The 19,856-nt window shown below is 40.9% G+C and overlaps 1 protein-coding gene across 3 annotated transcripts in view; it reads left to right on the forward strand.

Moving 5' to 3' along the window:
* The first annotated feature begins 8 nt into the window (after positions 1 to 8).
* Positions 9 to 19,856, forward strand: part of Ksr2 (kinase suppressor of ras 2) — a 392,217-nt gene continuing 372,369 nt past the window's right edge. For all 3 annotated transcript variants that reach the window (XM_010604091.1, XM_010604094.1, XM_010604092.1), the window contains exon 1: positions 9 to 231. In XM_010604091.1, the coding sequence (XP_010602393.1) occupies positions 52 to 231 (180 nt within the window). In that variant the 5' untranslated portion in view covers positions 9 to 51. The remainder of the gene's footprint in view (positions 232 to 19,856) is intronic.

Here is a 19,856-nt window from a genome sequence, read left to right on the forward strand (position 1 = left end):
AGGAGGAGGAGGTGGAGGAGGAGGAGGGGAAGGGGGGTTGCAGAACAAGCGATGGATGAGGAAAACATGACGAAAACCGAGGAGCAGCAACCTCTGAGTTTGCAAAAAGCCTTACAGCAGTGCGAGTTGGTCCAAAACATGATCGACTTGAGCATCTCCAACCTGGAAGGGCTTAGGACCAAATGTGCTACCTCCAACGACCTCACACAAAAAGAAATCCGGACCCTGGAGGTAGGTGTTGCCCACCTAAAAAAGCAATCCTTCCTTCCCTCCCTTCTCCCCTCCACCCTCTTCCTCTCTGGCTGTGTTGGCTGGGGGTCGGGAGGGGGATGGGCAAACCAGGTGGGCAGGATTGGGGTTCCGTGATTGATCTCGTGGCAGAGCCTGCCCTGGATGTCTCTTTACTTTGCGGCTGTTGTCTGTGCTGGGCTGGGTGGCGGTAGTAGCGGTAGTAATTGTTATTCTTTATTTATTATTACGGTTGCTGCTGTTATCATTATCATTCGCTTCCTCTGGGAGGGGGGAGTTCTTTTTTCCGCTTGTGGATTTGTTTATGTACCACGGGGGTTTGTGTGCTGGGTAATGCGTTTAGGAGCTGCAGAGAACCCACGTGACCTTGCGCATTCTGCAGGTGGTCAAAGGTGGTTTTTGCTCGCAGGATGGGGCTGCCCGTCTGCGGAGACCTCTTCTCGGCCTCCTTCCTAGCTTGCCTTTTGCTCGGTGGATCCTTTTCTTTCCCCTCTCCAGTAATATACAGTGTTAGGGAGCAAGATGTATGGAAAAATAAATCCCTGTTGAGCTATCTGTTTCCAGTACAATTGTTTTGCTGCAGTGAGCTGTTGAAGGCCTGAAATGTGTAAAAAGAAAAAATATTCATGTCTGGATAGGCACGCACAGGTGGCGTGGGAAAATCCTCTTGGATCGCCGTGGGACTTCGTGGAAAGGGGTCCGGGAGGAGGAGTTATCTTGGGCGTGTTGTAACATTCTCTCCGACTGAACTTGAAGGGGGAGTTTCTAGCAGGATTTAGAGATGGGATGGGAGTGCAGGGTGCCTGCAAAGTTACTCACAAAGAAGATGGCAGAGATTATTGCTCCCAAAGACCATTTGGTCGGAGGAAGGTTTCAGGAGCCTTGGAAAGTAGCTGGTGTTGGGCATCCACCTTGTCTAAAAGGTCTGGAGGATTCAATTCACTTTTTTCCCTCAAAATGGCCCAGCTGTTCACATGGCTAGATTAAATTTGGGACTTCCCACTGGCATTTACTCAGGGCAGTGGAAGCAAAGGGGTTTCCCCTTGGGTGGAGCCTGCACATGCCCTGCTGGGAAGTTCATCCTGTCTCTGGCCTGTGCATTTCCAAGGCCTGAACTCTTCCATCCTTACTGAATGTTGTCGTGTTCTAGGCTGGGTATCTCCACTCGTGCATTTGACTCTTCCGTTTTTCTTCCATGGTTTTTCATTTGGCTGGATGTCAACGTGCAGGAGATCATCCTTTTGAGTGGTGTGTGTGTGTGTGTGTGTGTTTGTGTGTGTGTGTGCGCGCGCGCGCGCGTGCTCTTGTGTATTTTAATACGGTTTGCTACCCTGGGATATATGTCTGTGTGCACCTGTCATCTGGGAACGTGATCCTCAGAAACGAAATAAGATAAATGTTGCAGGGGACTGGGAGAGAGTGGGAAGTGTGTTGGGAGGTACAGGTGTTGCCTTTCTCAGAACTCTAGAGAGAAGGCTCGGCTAACACTTGGCTCCTGGAGGAGTCGTGGGATGCTTTGGCCCAGTCCCTGCTTCTGTCTGCACAGCGCCGGAGAGCAGCTTCTGTTCAGAGCTGCACGTTGTTAATCATAAATAAACAAGACCAAGGCCTTGGGGTCAGGAATCCCCAAGACTTGTTTGTGTATCACTGTGTAAGGTTCTCTAAGTGGTCTCTTCCTCTTTTCAGACACATCCCATCCTCTGATAATTCCCGGGACAGTGGTGATTGTTGCAGTGGGCATAGTTCGGTTGTTTTCTCTCTGCAGAGTGGTTTTCCTTCTAAACTGGAGGATGGAGGCACTGCAATGTATCTGTTTATATCTTTGGTCCCACCGTGCCAGAGAGAATGCCAACTGCTTTACGCATATTGCCCAGGGACAGGCCTGGAACAGCTATGCCAATATAGATGTCAAAGATCTCCAGGGCCAGGGAGGGACCACTGAGGAAGTGCAGGTGATATGGGGTCAAGTTTGGATCCACAGTTTTCTGCCTCAGCAGGTTTCAAGCTTTGTATATCAAAGCTACCCCAAGGCACTACTTAAAATGCAGATTCTCAGCATCTAACCTGTGATTCTAATTCAAGTTGGAATTGGAGGGAGGGCCCAAGAATCTGCATTTAATAAACAGTCCTCATGTTTCTGATTTAAGTTTTCATATGGACACTTTCAGAAATACTAATCTATTAGGAGATAGATATCATATTTCAGCTCTTCAGCGGTAAAAACTCCCTGCTTGTAAACACTAAGGTTAGTAATAAGTGGAATAGATGGTCCCTGAAAACCTTGATAGTAAGCAGTGTCTTCTTTTTTTTTGAGACAGTATCTCACTATATAGTTCTACTTGGAGTAACTATGTCGCCCAGGTTGGGCCTCAAACTCACAGCAATCCTGCTTCAGCCTCCTGAGTGCTGGGATTACAGGCGTGCACCACCATGCTTGGTTTATGTGTCCACTCTTGTAGAATGAAAACATGCAACTTGGCTTTCAAGAAGCATAATTCATGGATGAGAGGCAAGGTTAAGAATACCTCTGTAAAATTACAATAAAGTCTAAACAGTCCATGTTATAGGACACAGTTTATGGGTCCAATAGGAATGTGTTCAGCTGCAAGAAATGAAAAACCCAATGGAGGGAAGCAAACGGTGGCTTCTTTTTCTCACGTGATAAGAGGTCTGGAGGCACTGGGCTGCTCAAGTTGGCCATAATTCTGGGGCTGATGTCTTTAGGACTTCTCTTGGCCTTTCCCTTATGGTTATAAGATGGCTTTTGCAACTTGAGCTGTTACATTTGGGTTTAAGGTAGGAGTGTGAAGGGGTGGAAAGTTCATACTTGTGGTTTTAGAAAACAAAGATTTCCCCAGGATACTTCCTCCTCCTCACTACACTAGTGATGTTTAATTATGTGTTCTTGTCCTGAACAGGATCAAATGGCTGGTCCTAGCTGCAAGGGAGGCAGGGAATAGGGAGGTGAGACTGCATCGTGATCCACTGATGTGTTGCCACACTCTAATAATCAAGTTGTCCTAGTTTGGAAGTAGCATGTGTGAATACTGGATGGATGGCCAGTAGCGTTGGCCACAGGATGCTCTTGGTGGAAAAGAAAGTTAATGAGCTTTGGAATTTGACTATGCAGTTTTGAGTTCTAGCTTTTTTACTTTTCATCTTTTTAGTTTTTATTTATTTACTTTTTTGAGACAAAGCTTCATTATGTCGTTCAGGCTGGCTTTGAACTTAGTATATCGCCCAGGCTGGCCTTGAATTTTTAGCAGTCTTCCTGCCTCAGCCTCTTGAGTGCTGAGATTACAGGTGTGCACAAGCATGACTGGTTATTTTTTAAAAATAAAAATCTTGGGCTAGTAATTTAGACATTGATCCATAATTTAATTTTTTGGGCAAAATGGCAATCATAGAATGATATTACCTTCCTCAGGGAGAGGTAGCAAGGAGAGATGACACCTTTAAGGACCTGGCTTTAAGCTGGACACAGTGCACGCAGATGCTAAATAGGTGACACCCATGAGGATAATGATGGTCAGCATGACAGTGTGTGGAGTAGATGATGTGGAAGGGGTCATCTCTAAGTAGAGGGAGAGAAAGAGGAATTTGAGTGACATTTCCAAAGCATGTTCTATAGAGCCCTAATCCTGTATGGTATTAGCATTTTTCATTTTTAAAAAAATGCATGCTAAGTCCAGGCACTGTCCTAGATGCTGGAGATCAAGAAGTGTTCTGTGGACCAAACAAATTCTCTGGCTAATGAGTCTGGGAAAATTTGAGTTAAGCAAGAGGGAAACAGGTATTTTTATGTAGTGCAGGACTTCTCAGAGCCTTTAATGTGCCATATATGTGCACTGTGCCTTTGAGAGAGGGAACCCACAGTGTTCTCCTTTTCCAAGTCTTTCCCTTAGCATCTTTGTTCCATAGAATACACTGGGGAATAATTTGGCAAAGCAGTTAGGGAAGCCTTCTTGATTGGGGGCATGGGGATTTGGAGTGGAATGAAGAGTGGAAGATTTAGACTGTGGTAAAGCAGGAGAGCCTGTTGGACCCGAGCAGTAAACCAGGGGGAGGTTTTATCACGCAGCTGTGGTAAAAGGTTGATCATGCAACATCAGGAGGGTTTCTGATAGTGTGGCATAGGAAATGAAGTAAGTAACTAATGCCAGGGGTCCATACAGGGGAGTCAGACTGACCAAGTATTTTCCCTTTGAGAGAAGAAGTAGAAGTCTTCAAAAGTTTTGGAGTGGATGCAGTTTAAAAAGATGGTTAAAAGTTAGTCTGAGGACAGTCTCCCGCAGGGGCTGGCAAATTGTTTCCGTAAAGGACCAAATAATAAATAGTTTATTCTTTGTGGCCCTAATGTTTCCATCACAGCTCCTTGACTTGTACTGCGGCTCTCAGTAGCTATGGACAATACAGATACGGATGGGCACACAGGTTGTTTTCCAATAAAACTTTATTTAGAGGCTCTGAACTTTGAATTCATCTTCACATGCCATGAAATACTATTTTTCTTTTAATTTCTTTGACGTTTTAGAATGTAAAAAAAAAGGATTCTAGTCTCTGGACCTTCTAAGAGTGGGTCAGATTTGGCCCAGGGCTACAGTTTGCTGATCCCTGGTTTTTAGGGTGCATGTGACGGGAAAGACCTTGGAGGACAGAGACCACCTGAAAGGCAAGCGAAGTGTCCCTAGACCTGGAGGGCCCTGGCTGAATGGAGGTGGTTCTGAGCTGGATTCTCTTTTGGGAGAAAAATATCTTGGCTTGGGGTTGGGTGGATAAGTATGGAATCTCATATAGCAAGGATATTGTAACTGTGCACTTATCTACTCTGCTTTTTTTTCAGCTTTAATTGAGTTATTGGTACATTTTAGGGATACAGTACAGTTACATTCATTGTTGGGATCTTGTACCTCTACATGACAGGTCTTGGTTCTCATTTTTTCCCCTACTCTGCTTTTTTTATGTTGCATCTCAATGTCTTTTGCTGTGTAATAGGCCATCCCAAAACTTAATTACCTTTGGGAAACTATAGGCTGAAGACAACATTTTGTTACTGTTCTGCAATTGTGTTAGTTGTGCATCCTGTGCTAGTCTGGGGTCACTCATGAGGCTCAGTTCGGCTGGCAGAAGGCTGGTGATCTAGACATGGCCTCTCAGCGGAGCGGTCTGAGTTTCTTCCATGGCTGTCGTGTTCCGGGCGAGTAAGAGCCAAAGCTGTAAGAAGTCAAAACAACGTCACTTCTGTCGCGTTTTGTGAGTTGACGTAAATCACGTGGACAGCCTGGCTGTTGAAATAGGCCCCCGTTACTGGAGAGAGGATTTTCGAAGGTAGGTGAGACTGTAAAAAATAGGCCCCTAAATGTGAAATGGCGCTGATGTTGCTGAAGTCTTTTTCTTTCTCACAAAGTGGTTCAACCTGGGTGGTTTGTGGTCCATTCTCCCATGCTCCAGGTTCCTTCTGCTTTGCAGTATCTTTATTTGCATCTAGACAGGGGGGACAGTGAAGACAAGAGAGAGCCTCCTAAAAACCTCATTTCTCAAAGTTGCCCTCCTCAGACCTGCTTGCATTCCCTGAACATGTTTTTGTTGTTGCTGTTAACTGGCTTTTGAGACAGGTCTCAATATGTTGCCCAGGCTGTCCTTAAACTTGGAATCCTCTTGCCTCAGCTTCCTGAGCAGCTAGAATTATGGCTGTGCACCACTGTGCCCAGCTCTGTGAGCTAGAATTTAGTCGTCAATCTGAGGGAAAGATGGTTAAGGAAGTTCAGCTGTGTACGGGAAGAAGCGAAAACGAGAGTTTGCTGAATAGCTAAAGTCGTCTCTGCCATAGCTAATGAGAAAATACTGTTTCCGTTTTCTATTGCTACCAAACAAGCCCCTCGAAGACGTAGTGACTTGGAGCAGCAATCATGTGTTTGCTTATGAGCATGCAGTCGGAGCAGGTTCCGGTGGTCTTGCCCAGGTCTCTCATGTGACTTTGTTCACCTGGTGTTCTAACAGGGCCAGAGGGTCCGAGATGGCCTTGCTTATGTGGCTGGGGTCCTTGGGTGTCTTCCACACCATCTCTGCAGCAGGACAGCTCGGGTTTCTTACACTGTGACAGCAACAATCTCGACTGGTGCAAGGAGCAGGAGAGCCCTTCTCCAGCTTTTACATCTGCAACTTTCGCTAATGTCCGGTTGGCCAGAGTCAGCACGGCTGTGAATTCCAGGCGGAGTGGTTCACTGGGAGCCATAGTGCAATCTAGTGTGATGGTAGACCACGACACAAAACAGAAGAGCACAGAGGCAGAGGAGGGATGTGAGGAAGCAAGCCGTGAGGTGCCTGGGGAAGAGTGTGTTGGCCAGCGGGAACAGCAGGTGCAGACTTCCCAGGTGGACAGGCCTAGCAGGGCTGTGGAACAGCGACGGCGTCCCTGGTGTTGGACTGCGGTGAGCAGGTGGGGAAGAAATAGGACAAAGTGAGAAGCAGAACAGGGCTCTGGTCACAGAAGGCTTTGCCGAGACACTCAGATTTTAGTATCACTGTGATAGAAGCCCTTGGGGGATGACTGATGTGTGTTTCTGAAAGGTCTTCCGGTAGCTGTAGGAAAAAGATTTAGAGCAGTCAGGGTGAACCTTGTAGAGCTTCTGGTGATACAGCCTACTGCAGTGCGTGCCTCATAGGTTTACCATCACTGCTCTAGAGGGTAAGTGTGAGCAGGGAGATGGGCTGGGAGCTTGTGCGGGAGTCTAAGCCATCGATGTGCTTTTGACCAGTGTGATGTGTCTGGATTCGGAAGTGCAAGTGTACAGGAAGTTCTCATGAATCAGAGATGGGAAAGGTCATGGAAGACAAAGAATAGAGAATAATTTCCTAGAACTGAGTGAATGGTGGTGCCGTTATCTGTAATTCAGGGGTGGAATAGGCGGGACAATCAAGTCCTATCTGTTACATGACATTTATCAGTCGACAGTTGGCTGCGCGCGCTTGGAGTCCGTAGGGGAGGCTAGAGAGCTGACTTTCACTTAGTATAGCAGGCATCTTTTCATGTTATGAAAGTGTTATTTTTAAGGGCCATGTAGCATGACATGGTTGTTTCATAATAAATGAAACTGAAATTCTATTGTTGGGTACTTGTGCTTGTGATTTTTTACTATAAACAGTATCACACTAGACATCTTTGTGGCTACTCCTTGCCTTCAATTCCTAGAAGTATAGTTGCTGGATCAAAGGATGTGCAAGGACTTTGGATAGATTTTGCCAAATTTCTCTTCATCAGCATTGTGGGAAAGGGTCTACTTTCCATATCCTCAGCATGAGTATATGTTCTGTTTTATTTTTAGTTTACCTATGGTTTGATGGCTGAGAGATCAGTGAAGGGAGGCAGGTGCCTCAGATTAGAATGTGAGCTTTCCTGTTTCTGGTTGGGGAGGGCTTAGGAACCTGGAATGAAGGAAATGTTGGTTTTCCGCCCAAAGGTGAAGTGTGTATGTGTGTGTGTATGTGTGACAGTTCAAAGTCAGTGACAAACATTTCAGAAGGGTTCATCACGTTGTCTGATTTTTGGAGGGAATTCTACTTGGGAGTTTCTTACTCTTCTCCTTCCAATGAGCAGAAACTTGGAGTCTTTCTCCCCTTAGAGAACTGGTCATTTTCTGGGCTCCCATTCGACTGTTAGGCAGAGGGGACAGAGTCCAGCTGTTTTCCCTGCCACAGTGTGCTGCTGCATCTGGGAACAGGGAAGGTGTTCAGAGACTGAAAAAGGCACGGGACCTGGCGGTAAGGAGGAAGGATGGAGAAACCAAGGGATGGGATGGGAAAAGGGACAAAAATGGGAGAAACAAGTCCAAGTCTAGAACGATTTTCTTCTTCAGGGTTTCCGTGACGCTTGAACTGTCTCTCTAGTGGGCTGTGACCACAACTGTGGCTGCTCTTATTTTACAAGCAAGTTTACTGAGGTTTAGAGTCACTGATTTGACCCGAACTGTCATAGCAAGCCAGCCACAGACACAGGAACACACAGCAGTTTACTTATATACTCTGGATTCTCCAGAGGTGGTGTGGGCCAGAAGAGAAAGAAGAGAGGGAGGAAAGATGACAGAGGATACAGTGCAGAGCGGAGGTTTAGGTGATGTGATTTGAGGTGATGGCTGTAAGATTAATGGGAATCACAATAATGAAATATTATTGTATTAACATGTTTCTTTGATGAATTATTATAGTTCACAATGATTGAACTGAAATAGAGAACCGATAGAAATGTCAGGCACTTACAGGATGAGGGAGGACAAGACAGAGAGGGAGATATTTTAGACCTGAGCTTTCCCAATGGTGGCACCTGCCACATGTGGCTATGATCAGGTGAAACACAGTGAGTCCTAATTGCAAAGTGTGGTTAGTATCGCATATACACTAGATTCTGAATTCTTAGTATGAGTAAAAGGAGGGAAATATTTTATTAATAATTTTAAATATTTGATATATTAGATGATAGTACTTTAAGTAAATGGAGCTAAATAAAATATAAAGTTAATTTCTGGTGTTTTTTTTCTCCCCCAAGGCTACTAGGAAATTTGAAATTCCATAGGCTGTTCCCCAGATATTTGTATGGGGTGGTGCTGATTTAGAGCATCAAAGTGATTTCTCTATTTTTTGTATAAATCTTATTCTTGATGAAGACTGAAATTTGGTCTCTGTAGAGTTACTGGGTAGCCATTTATTAAAGCAGTGGATGCATTCCAGAAAGGAATGTGTGTTTGGTTTCCCTGGACCAGCAGGGAAGTGAGAAAAAAACTCAGAAATAACTTGCATCCCTGAAAATTTGGACAGACACTTACAAAGGTGTAGCTCACTGACTAGGAGGACTGGGGCTTTGCAGTGAGGTTGCTTCGGTTCTAGGCTGGTTCAGGGTTTGCTGTGTAGCTAAGGAACTTTGGGCAAATGACCTCTTCTTCCTGAGTGTCAGTTTCTTTGCTTATAGATAATTTTATACCGGGTTGTTATTTGAATAAACAAAATCGTGCATTCAGGAACCTTGAGGAGTTCCTGACATACAGCATGTTCTCAGTTCCTGTTCACTAGAGTGCTTTTGATGACCATCCACCATGTAGATCGGCACGAGGGAGAATAGGATATTTCAGCCCTCTGTGGTGCTCTGTGGTCTGCAGTGCTGCATGGGAAGGTGACGTCCTTGAGCGTATCATTCGTTTATGCAGAGACTGTTTTTTTTTTTGGTACCGGGGGTCAAACTCGGGTCCTTCCACTTGCGAAGCAGGCAGCAGAACCACTGAGCTAAATCCCCAGCCCTCTTCAGTGACTGTTAATGATGCTTCCATTGTGTGAGACACAGAGACAACACAGCAAAGCCTGAGAAGTGGAAACCCATAAGAAGTTTCTTTCTATAGGGTATTGGGACATCCCGGAGGCTGCAGGTGACACAAGTGAACAATATTCTTGATACTAGGTTTAGACCTTTGCTTTGACCACAGATTACTTGACCTGTCAGCACTGGACAGACCTTAGATGTAAAATCATGTGCTCATCACAACTCGGCGTTCGGTAACAGAGCACCAGATACAAGGTGGAGCCATAGAAGGCCGGCGTTTGTCTTAAACTTGCAGTGCAGTCAGTAACAGTGATATCTAAGCACCTGAAAAACATCCTCTCAAGTTAAAGAGCCCTGAAGAGATTGCCCAGCATCTAGCTTATCTTGATCATTTGGATGGAAAACTACCTTACAAGGGAATCTTTTAAAAATAAGTCTATTTTTCATTATGGAAAAATATACATACACTTTACCACGTTAACCATTTTAAAGTTTATACTGTAGGGGCACATGGCGCAACCATTCACCACTACCAACTTCTAAAAGTTTTTCCTCATCCTGAACAGAAATTCTTTTTTAAAAAATTTTTTTGGCTTATGTCTTTATTTTTTATTTAGAAGATATTCACTTTAGTTTTCCCCCTTTTAGTTACTATATGTTTGTGATACATAATAAATACATTCTCCACGGGGAATTGAATATGGTCCTTTTTACTTCCTCTTCCCCTCCCACCCACGTCCCCGATTCCTAGATTCCCTTCCATCTCCACACAGTCTTATCTCCCTGTTTCCTATCATCTTTTATTTTGCTCTTTAAATTATTTATTCGTTGCGATTCTCACATAGCAGAAGCCATGTGATTTTAACCTTCTGTATCCGATTCAAACAAATTCTGTACCCATTGCAAAGCTCCTCCCCACCCCAGTGAATGGTAACCTCTATTCTGCTGTCTCTTTGAACTTGATTACTCTAAATACCGTGTCTCCTGTCACTGCAGTGATACAGTGTTTGTTATTTTGTGTGTGGCTTATTTCACATAGCCTGATATTTCTGAGATTCACCCATGTCCTACCGTGTATCCGGACTCCATTCTTTTTTGTGTCTGGCTCTTAGTGCATTGTGTGGTTATACCGCGCTTCCTTATGTAGCCATTCATTTTTCAGCGAATGTTTACATTGTTCCTGCCTGTTGCTTATTGTGAATAATGCTGCTGTGAACACTGGTGAACAAGTGTCTGTTCATCAGTATCTGTTCACCTTGCAAGCCTGTGACACTTGCTCTCTTCAATTCTTTTAAGTATCTGCCTACTGGTAGGAGTGGAATTGCTGGGATGTATAATATTTCTATTTTCAATTTTTAAAAACCCGTAATATTGTTTTCAGAGTGGCCGCATCAGTTTACATCCCCAGCAGTAATCCACAGTGGTCCCAGTTTTCCCACATTCTTGACAACAGTTGTTATTTTCCACTTAAAAAAATTATAGCCATCCTGGTGGGTCTGAAGTAATAGCTCATTGTGGATTTCATTTGCATTTTGCCGATGACTAATGGTGTTGAGCATCTTTTCCCTGGGCTCATTGGTCATTTGTATGTTTTCTTTGGAGAAATGTCAATTCAAGTTCTTTCACAAGGCAGCCTTTTTTAACACTGAAATTTCAATTTAATTTGTTCCAGCTTTACTGAGGTGTAATACAAATAAAAATATGTATTTAAATTGTACAATGTGATGATTTGATATATGTATATATTAGGGAATGCTCACACAATTAAGCTAGTTGACACATTCATCGATTCACAGTTTCCTTTTTATGTGTCTGATGAGAACATTCAAGATAAATTTTCTTAGCAACTTATACGTATATTTATAGTATTATTAACTGTAGTCATTGTGTTGTACATTAGATCCCCAGAACTTACACTAAAAGTTTGGAAAGTTTCTACCCTTTGATCCGTGTCTCTATTTCTTCTCCCTCTGTACCCCCAGCCCCTGACAACCACCCTTCTACTTCCTGTTTCTGAGTTTGACATTTTTAGATTCCACATGTAACTGAGATCATGCGGCATCTGTCTTTCTCACACTCACCTGAAAGCTTGCATCATGGGAACAGAGACAAATAGTTAATAATTTTGTTTTCCTCCCAAAACTTATTATGAAAAATTTCAAACATACAGTAAAGTTGAAGATACTTTTCAGTGGGTCTGCTGCTTAGTGTCACCAACAGCTTGCTAACCTTGCTTGTCACGTATCCATCCATTCATCCACCCCTCTCTCCATCCATGAATCCGTCGTGTTATTTGATGCATTCAAAGTGAATGGTAGAGAGCATTATAATCTTCCCCACAAATAATTCTGCCACCAGAATTCAACTGATTTTTCTTTCAATGTAAAATGGACACACAGTGAAAAGCACAGCTCTTAAGTGTACATCCACTGAGTTTTGACAAAGGTAAAGACTGCTTAACCCAAACATCTATCCAGACACGGAACATCTACCATCACAGTTAATTTTCGCTCTCTGCCCTTAACCAAATTTCTGACACTTTTTCCACTGAAGATTAGTTTTTGGCCTGTTCTACAACTGCATAGGAATGAAATTATGTATCACATATCTTTTGCTTTTTGACTTTTTTGGGAGCATATGTTTCTCTGTGCTTTAACCAGCGTAGAGATTCACGTAACCGTGCTTAAGATAGAGAGCTGTTCTTTCCCTTCCCCCAAAAAGCTCCTTCATATCCCTTCATTCATATTCTAATTTCTCCCCTTTACCGTTATCCCTTAGCAATTGCTGACCACACTATTGTCTTTTTGAGAGTATGTTATAAAGTGAATTCATATAACATGTAACCCATGCTTGACTTCTTTCTCTTAGCACAATGGCTTTGAGATTCACCCAAATGGTTGCATCTCTCAGAACTTTATTCTTTTTGTTTGCTGAGTAGTTACCTACTGTGTGGATGTGTTACAGTTTGCTTATCCATTTAACTGTTGAGGGATGCTTGGTTTGTTTCCAGTTTGGAATAGTCATAAGCAAAACTGGTATAGTTTTTTTCATATGAACATAAATTTTAATTTCTCTAAATATCTCAAAGTGAATCATATGGTAGGGTATATGCTTAGTTTCATTAAAAAAAACTTGCTAAAATGCTTTTCAGAGTGCTTGTACCATTATATGCTTTTATTAACAATGTATGAAAGGTTTAATAGGTCCATATCCTCACAAACACTTGGTATGGTTAGTATTTTTAGTCATTTAGATAACTGTATAGTGGATATAATTTGCATTTCCCTTTGACTGATGTTGAGAAATTTTTCCTGTGATTACTTTCCTACCCATATATCCTCTTTGCTAAAGTGTTTGTTCAAGCTGTATTTGAAATTTGAGAAATTTGAATTGTTCATTTCCTTACTGTTGTATCTTGAGAGTTTTTTTGCTTTTTATTGAGTTTATTGGTACATTCTAGGTACAGTTATATATTTTTTCTTTTTATTGGAGAGTTCTTTATTCAGTTCTTGGTCAGATGTGTAGTTTACAAATATCTTCTCTTATTCTGGGGGATTTTCTTTGTCTTGATTGTCTTTGGCAGAGCAAAAATTCAATAAAGTTCAAATAACTTAAACGAGGAGAAGTAAATTTGGCTCACAGTTTCCCAGAATTCAGTCCATAGTTTGCTGACTCCAACTCAGCAACATCATGGTAGAGCAAAGTTGCTTAGCTCATGGTGGTTGGGAAGCAGAGGAAGAAAACAGTGCCAGAAAGGAAAGGTTGTGGGGCCAGATATAGACTTCAAGGTCATGCCTCCATGACCCACCCAGACACATTCAGAGTATGATTTATTAATCCCCTGGGTGGTCCCACACCAATCAAATTGACAGTTAAGCCTAACGGTCATAGACTTTTTTGAGGGGGATTATTTTTATTTCTCAGTTTATAAATAGTTCTCTATTTACCTTCATGGGTGACTTACTGGGTTAAAAAAAATATTATTGCGAATTCAAGGATTTAAAATGTTTATGGGTTTCAGTCCATTGCAATGTTATACAATTATTATCTCATCAAAACTTAAATTGTTCAGCTTTTGGCCTGTGGGAACGTCATCAGATTGGCTTCTGAGTCATTTTACATAAGCCTAGATTTGGATAGTGTCTACACTACTTGGTGTGACAGGTATTCCAGTTACTTTTTACTTTGCAAAAAAGTCAGTGGACCATATTTGTGAGCATCTATTTATCTTCCTTTTAAAATTTTGTGTCATCATCAGTGTATATATTTATGGGGGAATGTGATTTTTGATACATATTTCATGACTGCTTCATTTTGTTTCATTGACTTATATCTTTCCCTTTGTTAATACCACATTGTCATGATTACTGTAGCTTTTTAGTAATTCTTAAACCTGAATGGTTTACGTCTTCTAATTTTATTCTTTTAAAAAATTATTTTGGTTACATAGTTCCTTTGTCTTCCATATAATTTTAGAAATGGCTTATCTAAATTTATACAAAAAAACTGTTGAGTTTTTTTTGGTATTGGGGATCGATCTTGGGAACTTGTGCTTGCGAGGCACGCCCTGTTGGTGTTTTAATTGCAATTGGACAAAATCTATAGATTGGTTTTGTGGCAATTGATAACTATCAATTCTTCTAATCCATGAACATGGTGCATCTCTCCAATTATGATGACTCAAAACATTTTAAAAAGGAAGATAAATAGATGCTCACAAATATGGCCCATTGACTTCTTTGAAAAGGTGTAAAAATAATTGGAATACCTTTCATACCAAGTAGTGTAGTCACTATCCAAATCTAGGCTTATGTCTTCTTGGATTTCTTTCATCAGCATTTTGTAGTTTTCAGTGTATGCATCTAGTATGCATTTTGTTGAACTTAAACCCAGGTATTATTTTATTTTTGCATCTTTTCTAAGCAGTTTTACTAAAATACTTTTTGGCTTGTGATTGTTGATTTTTAGTTTTAGAAATATGATTGATTTTGGGGTTGAGCTTGTATTTGGTGACCTAACAAACATACCAGGAATTTTTCTCTAGACTCTATGGAGTTTTTATATAGGCTGCAAATGGGCAGATTTACCTTTTCAAGTTTAATATCAGATATGGGAGCTTGAATATTGCATGGCTTCTCTTATAAGAGAAGTCCACAGTATAAATAAAGGACAAAATGAAAGATAGATGATAGGAAATAGGGAGATAGATATTTTGCAAATGAGAAGGGGTCCGAGAGATGGGGGTGAAGGGGAAGGAAAGTGAAATGAATTAAGATGTTTCGTGTACTTTTACCAACCTCCATAGCGAATTTAATAATAGACTCCAAATATGTACTACTAAAGTTTTTTTTAAAAGTAACATTTAAAGTTTTTATTTTGATTTTTTGTTTCATGGGAATAGTGAGAGTACACATCTTTGCGTTGTTCTTGGTCTTAGGAGGGAAGCATTAAAGGTTTTAGCATCGAAGATGACGTTAGCTTTGGGCTTTTTGTTTGTTCTGGCAGGTGGCCTTTTCTTCATAGAATTAAGAAACTCCTTTCTATTCCTGATTCATTCTGAGTTCTTATGGTGAATGGGTGTTGAATTTGGTTAAATGTTTTCTGTCTGCATCAATTAGTATGGTTGTATGATTTATCTTCTTTAGGCTGTTAATATAGTAGAACCCTCTTTTTGATTTAAAAATTTGACTACCCTTATAGTCTTGAAATAGCCCCACTTGGTTGTGTTATTATTTATTTTAATATATTGGCTGGATTTGACTTGTTAGTATTTTGTTGAAGATTTTTGAGTCTACATTCATGACAGATATTGATCCGTGGTTTTTCTTTATTTTGTGCTGTCTTTGTTCAGTTTAAATGTCATGATAAAGCCTAGCTTACCTTAAGCCTCATAATGACTTGGGAAATATTCTCCTGTATTTCTGTTTGCCTGAAAAGACTGTATAGAATTAGTATTATTTCTTCTTTCTTCTGTTGGTTGGAGTTCACCAGTGAAGTTATTTGAGCCTACTGATTTGTGTGTGTGTAAGGAGCTTTTCTTCTATTTAAACTGAATCCAGGGCCTTTGTACTCAGCTGCATTCCTAATTTTTAAAAAATCAATCAATTAATTTTTTATTTTGAGACAAAGGCTTGTCAAGTTGGGCAGGCTGGCTCAAACTTGACATCCTTCTGCCTTAGCCTCCCAGAGTGCTGGGATTACAGGTGTGCTCTACCACACCTGGCTAGAAGGTTTTAAACTACAAATTAAACTTCTTTAATCATTTAAAGATTACTTCTGTTATATATTTTTTCTTGGGTAAAGTTTGGTAGTTTGTGGCTTTCAAGGACTTAGTGTATTTTATTTAAATTGATGAATTTACATGAATATATTCCTTGTAATGTTCTTTTATTATCCTTTAGTGGCAATGGGACCTGTAGTGATGTCCTCTCTATCTTTATTTTGGTAATGTGTGTTTTTTCTCTTTTTCAGTCTGGCTAGATGTTCATTTTTTTAAGTTATGTTGTCATAGAACCAGGCTTTGGCTTCATTTATTTTCTGTATTGTTTTTCTGCTATCAATTTCATTGACTTTGGTCTTAGTATTTTTTCCTTTCTTCTGTTTGCTCCGGGTCTTTTTTCTTTTTCAGTTCTTGAGATAGGTGCTTAGATTGTAGAGTTAAGATTTCTTTTCTAGTCTGACTGTATATTGTCATAAGTTTCCCTCTTGGGACTGCTTTCAGCTGGATCCCGCCAGTTTTGATATGTCATATTTTCCTTTGTTCTTCAGCTCACTATGTCTCCTGGTTTGTTTTATGGTGATATGTGTGCTCCTTAAAAGTCTGTTGTTTAATTGATAAATGTTTGTGTATTTTCTGCTATCCTTTTGCTACTTGATTTCTACTTTAATTCAGTTATGCCAGTGAGCACATTTTGGGTAGTTTCAATTCTCTTAACATGCTTAAGATTTCTTTATTACACTGGCTGTGTTCTCTTTTAGTGAGTGTTCCATTCTTCTGCACTTGAGAAGAGCGTACATGGTGTCATCGATGGGTGTGGTATTTGTAAATGTCAGCTCCCTGTGGTCCGTGGTATTGTTCCCATCCCGTGTCTTGCTGATTTTCTCTCTCTAGTTTCACTGATTACAGAGAGAGGACTGTTGACATCTTCTGCTGTGCTGTGGATTGTCCCTGTCTCTTTTAGGCCTCCTTTGTTTTAGCTTCATGCATTTTTAGTTGTTTTAGTAAGTGTATACACATTTAGAATGGTTAAATGTTCTGGGTGAATGGACCTGTTAGCAACACTGAAAATTTCTTTTTTATACCTGGTAATTTTTCTTGCTCTGAAAACTATTCTCTCTAATATAATATAGACACTTCACATTTTTTTAGGCTTTAAAAAATTGAGGTAAAAATTCACATAACATAAAATTCAACATTTTAACCATTTTAAATTGTACGGTTGAGTGTATTTTAGTATAGGCTCAATGTTTTGCAACGATCATTACTATATAAATCCAGAATGTTTCTATCACCACACAAAAGAAGACACCTTGTACCTGTTAGTTGTCAATTCCAGTTACCTTGTATTACATCTCCTGGCAACCACTAATCTATTTTCCATCACTATCATTTTGCACATTCTGGACATTTCCTATAAACGCAGTCATACAGTGTGAGGCCTTTCATATTTCGCTCCCTTCAGCATAATATCCTCAAAGGCTACAGCACATAGCAACTCCTCATTCATCTTTATGGCTGAATAATATTCCTCTGCATAGACTGGCTCATTTTGTTTACCCTTTGATCAGTTAATGGACAGGTGGGTTGTTTCCACTTTATGGCAGTTGTGTGTTGTAACACTGCTTCCCAACATCTGTTTGGCTAGGAGGATGGGGGCAGTTTGGGACTCACCTGTTTTTCCTCTGCCAAAGTCAAAGACTCCTCTCCTGCTTCACACTTGCAAGCAGTTAGGAAACCCAGAGCAGACGTTCCTTTGATATGTTGTGTGGTTGTGCATGATGGTTCTACATGTGTGACAGTTCCCAGGGGCGGGACTGGCTCCTCAAATTACCCATGCTGGGTTATGGATTGTTCATACCAACTTCAGAAATGCAGAAGAGAGTCGTTTTTAGACATTGCTGCCATCGAGGCCAAATATGTATGCTGTAGAAAAAGAATATGTGTTTAATCAAAAGAATAATGAACACTCTTGTAGTCCTGCCACCCATGTACCAACATTGTAAAACCTCTTGTTATATAGGGGTGTTTCTCATGCAAACATATTTGTATGTGGCTTTCAATGATAATTATATGTACTTTGTAGTCTCCTCTATTCCTTTTACAAATTGCCTTAAGACATGAATGTCTTTCACTACCACAACTATTTTTTTTTTTTTTTGGGTACCAGGGATTGAACTCAGAACCTTGTGTTTGCGAGGCAGGCAGTGGAACCACTGAGCTAAATCCTTGGCCCTCACAACTATTTTGTATACCATTTGTAATGGCTAGATAGCAATCTAGCACAAAGATACAGCATGAGTTGGATCAGCACTCTTTAGTGAGTTAGGTTATTTCTTATTTTTGACTGTTCCAAGCACAGTCTATTTTATTTATTTTTTTAGTACTGAGGACTGAACTCAGGATCTTGGACTTGCGAGGCAGGTGCGGTGCCACTGAGCTAAATCCCCGGCCCTACAAGCACAGTCTTAATGGGTACTTTGGGAATGGAATTTTTCTAAAGCACTTTTATTTGTCTACTGAAAGAATATACCTAGATGTGGAATTACTGCATGCTTGTAAGGCTTTTTCTCATCTGTGTCTTAATGAGCCTTTGGGGGGTGAGACATAATCAATTTATAATCTCCTCAGAGTTTAGGAGTATGGCTTGTGGCTCTCTGTCATCAGATATGACAGCTGTGGAGGTAAATGTTGCAAATAAATCCGTGACTTCATAAAAATATGCGAGGTCTCTTTACTACATCTATGGGGCAGTGTTGTACGGTGAGCTAAGAAACTGCAGGCAGGCTTCGTGTTTAGAAATGCACATTTCAGTAGAAACACATAGAGCTTGAATCATGTCAGTGATTAGGAAACCTAATTTAAGGTGACTTTGTTTTTCAAGTGACATCCGAAGAAGTGTAAGCTTCCCAGGGAAGCTGTCTGATTTCTAGGGCTGATCTTCTAGCTGGTATTCCATGGAACCAGGCAGGAAACCCACAGGGGAAGGACACCAGACACCTGGGAGGGGACATAACATGGGCGCAGCATGCATCCCGTCTCCAGATGTGAAACGTTGTTAGTGGATAGGGCTGGGCCTAGAATTGTCAGTTATTTCCACTTTCAACACTACTCTAGAAATGGGGTCGAACTTGGGTCTTTGTGCTTGCAAGGCAGGTGGTGAAACCACTGAGCTAAATCCCAGGCCCATTAAAAACCAAAAATTTTAATGTGAAAACTTCCCACTTTTTAAAGCATTCAAAACAAAACAAAAATATAGTGAAAGTGAAAAAAAAGTACTGATAGGTTAGATTCACCCCATGACCAGAATCTCTGTGTTCTTTGCCTTTTCTCCCCTTAAAAACAAAGGAAACCTGGTTTACTTTTGGTCTTATATTCCTGTACTTGAATGTTTTAAATTGCTATTGCATGCAGCTGGTGAAAACTGATAAAAGATTTAATATGCACTCCATTTCTGAACATTGCAGTGCACAGCTGAACTCCCTGGGTTTTACAGCAAGGCTCATTTTCCTTCTTTTAAATATAGAGAAAGTGTGGCTGATGAAGTACCAGGTTCACATGTTCAAACTGCAAAAACACCTGAAAATTGAAGTGATCTGGGTTCCTATGTTAATCATATAGGCAGCAGGGGATAGATATAATATACCAAGGGATTGAAATACCAAGGGATTTGCTGAGGTTAGATCAAAAGTTACTTTTAAAGTTAGGTTGAGCTGTCTTGAAAATGCTTGTGTTAGATAGATCTCTCTCTCTCTCTCTCTCTCTCTCTCTCTCTTTTTCTTTTCTTTTTTTTTTTAGTATTAGAGACTGAATCCACCACCTCCTGCAGGCTAGGCAAGGAATAGCCTCCATGGAGCTGTATTCCCAACTCCAAAGTTATTTGGCATATGTACTTTTTTTTTTTTCTTCTGGCAGTGCTAGAGATTGAACCCAGGGCCTTGTGTATGTGAGGCAGGCACTCTTACCACTGAGCTATACTGCCAGTAGATTTTCCAAGAAATGGTGATACCTGTGATCTCCTCGGTGTGGTCACCTTTACCCTGCAGCACTTTTTTTTTTTTTTTTTTTTTTTTTTTTTTTTTT

This window comes from Fukomys damarensis, unplaced genomic scaffold, assembly GCF_012274545.1.
Source record: "Fukomys damarensis isolate Sample0158 unplaced genomic scaffold, DMR_v1.0_HiC HiC_scaffold_12, whole genome shotgun sequence".
NCBI lineage: Eukaryota > Metazoa > Chordata > Mammalia > Rodentia > Bathyergidae > Fukomys > Fukomys damarensis.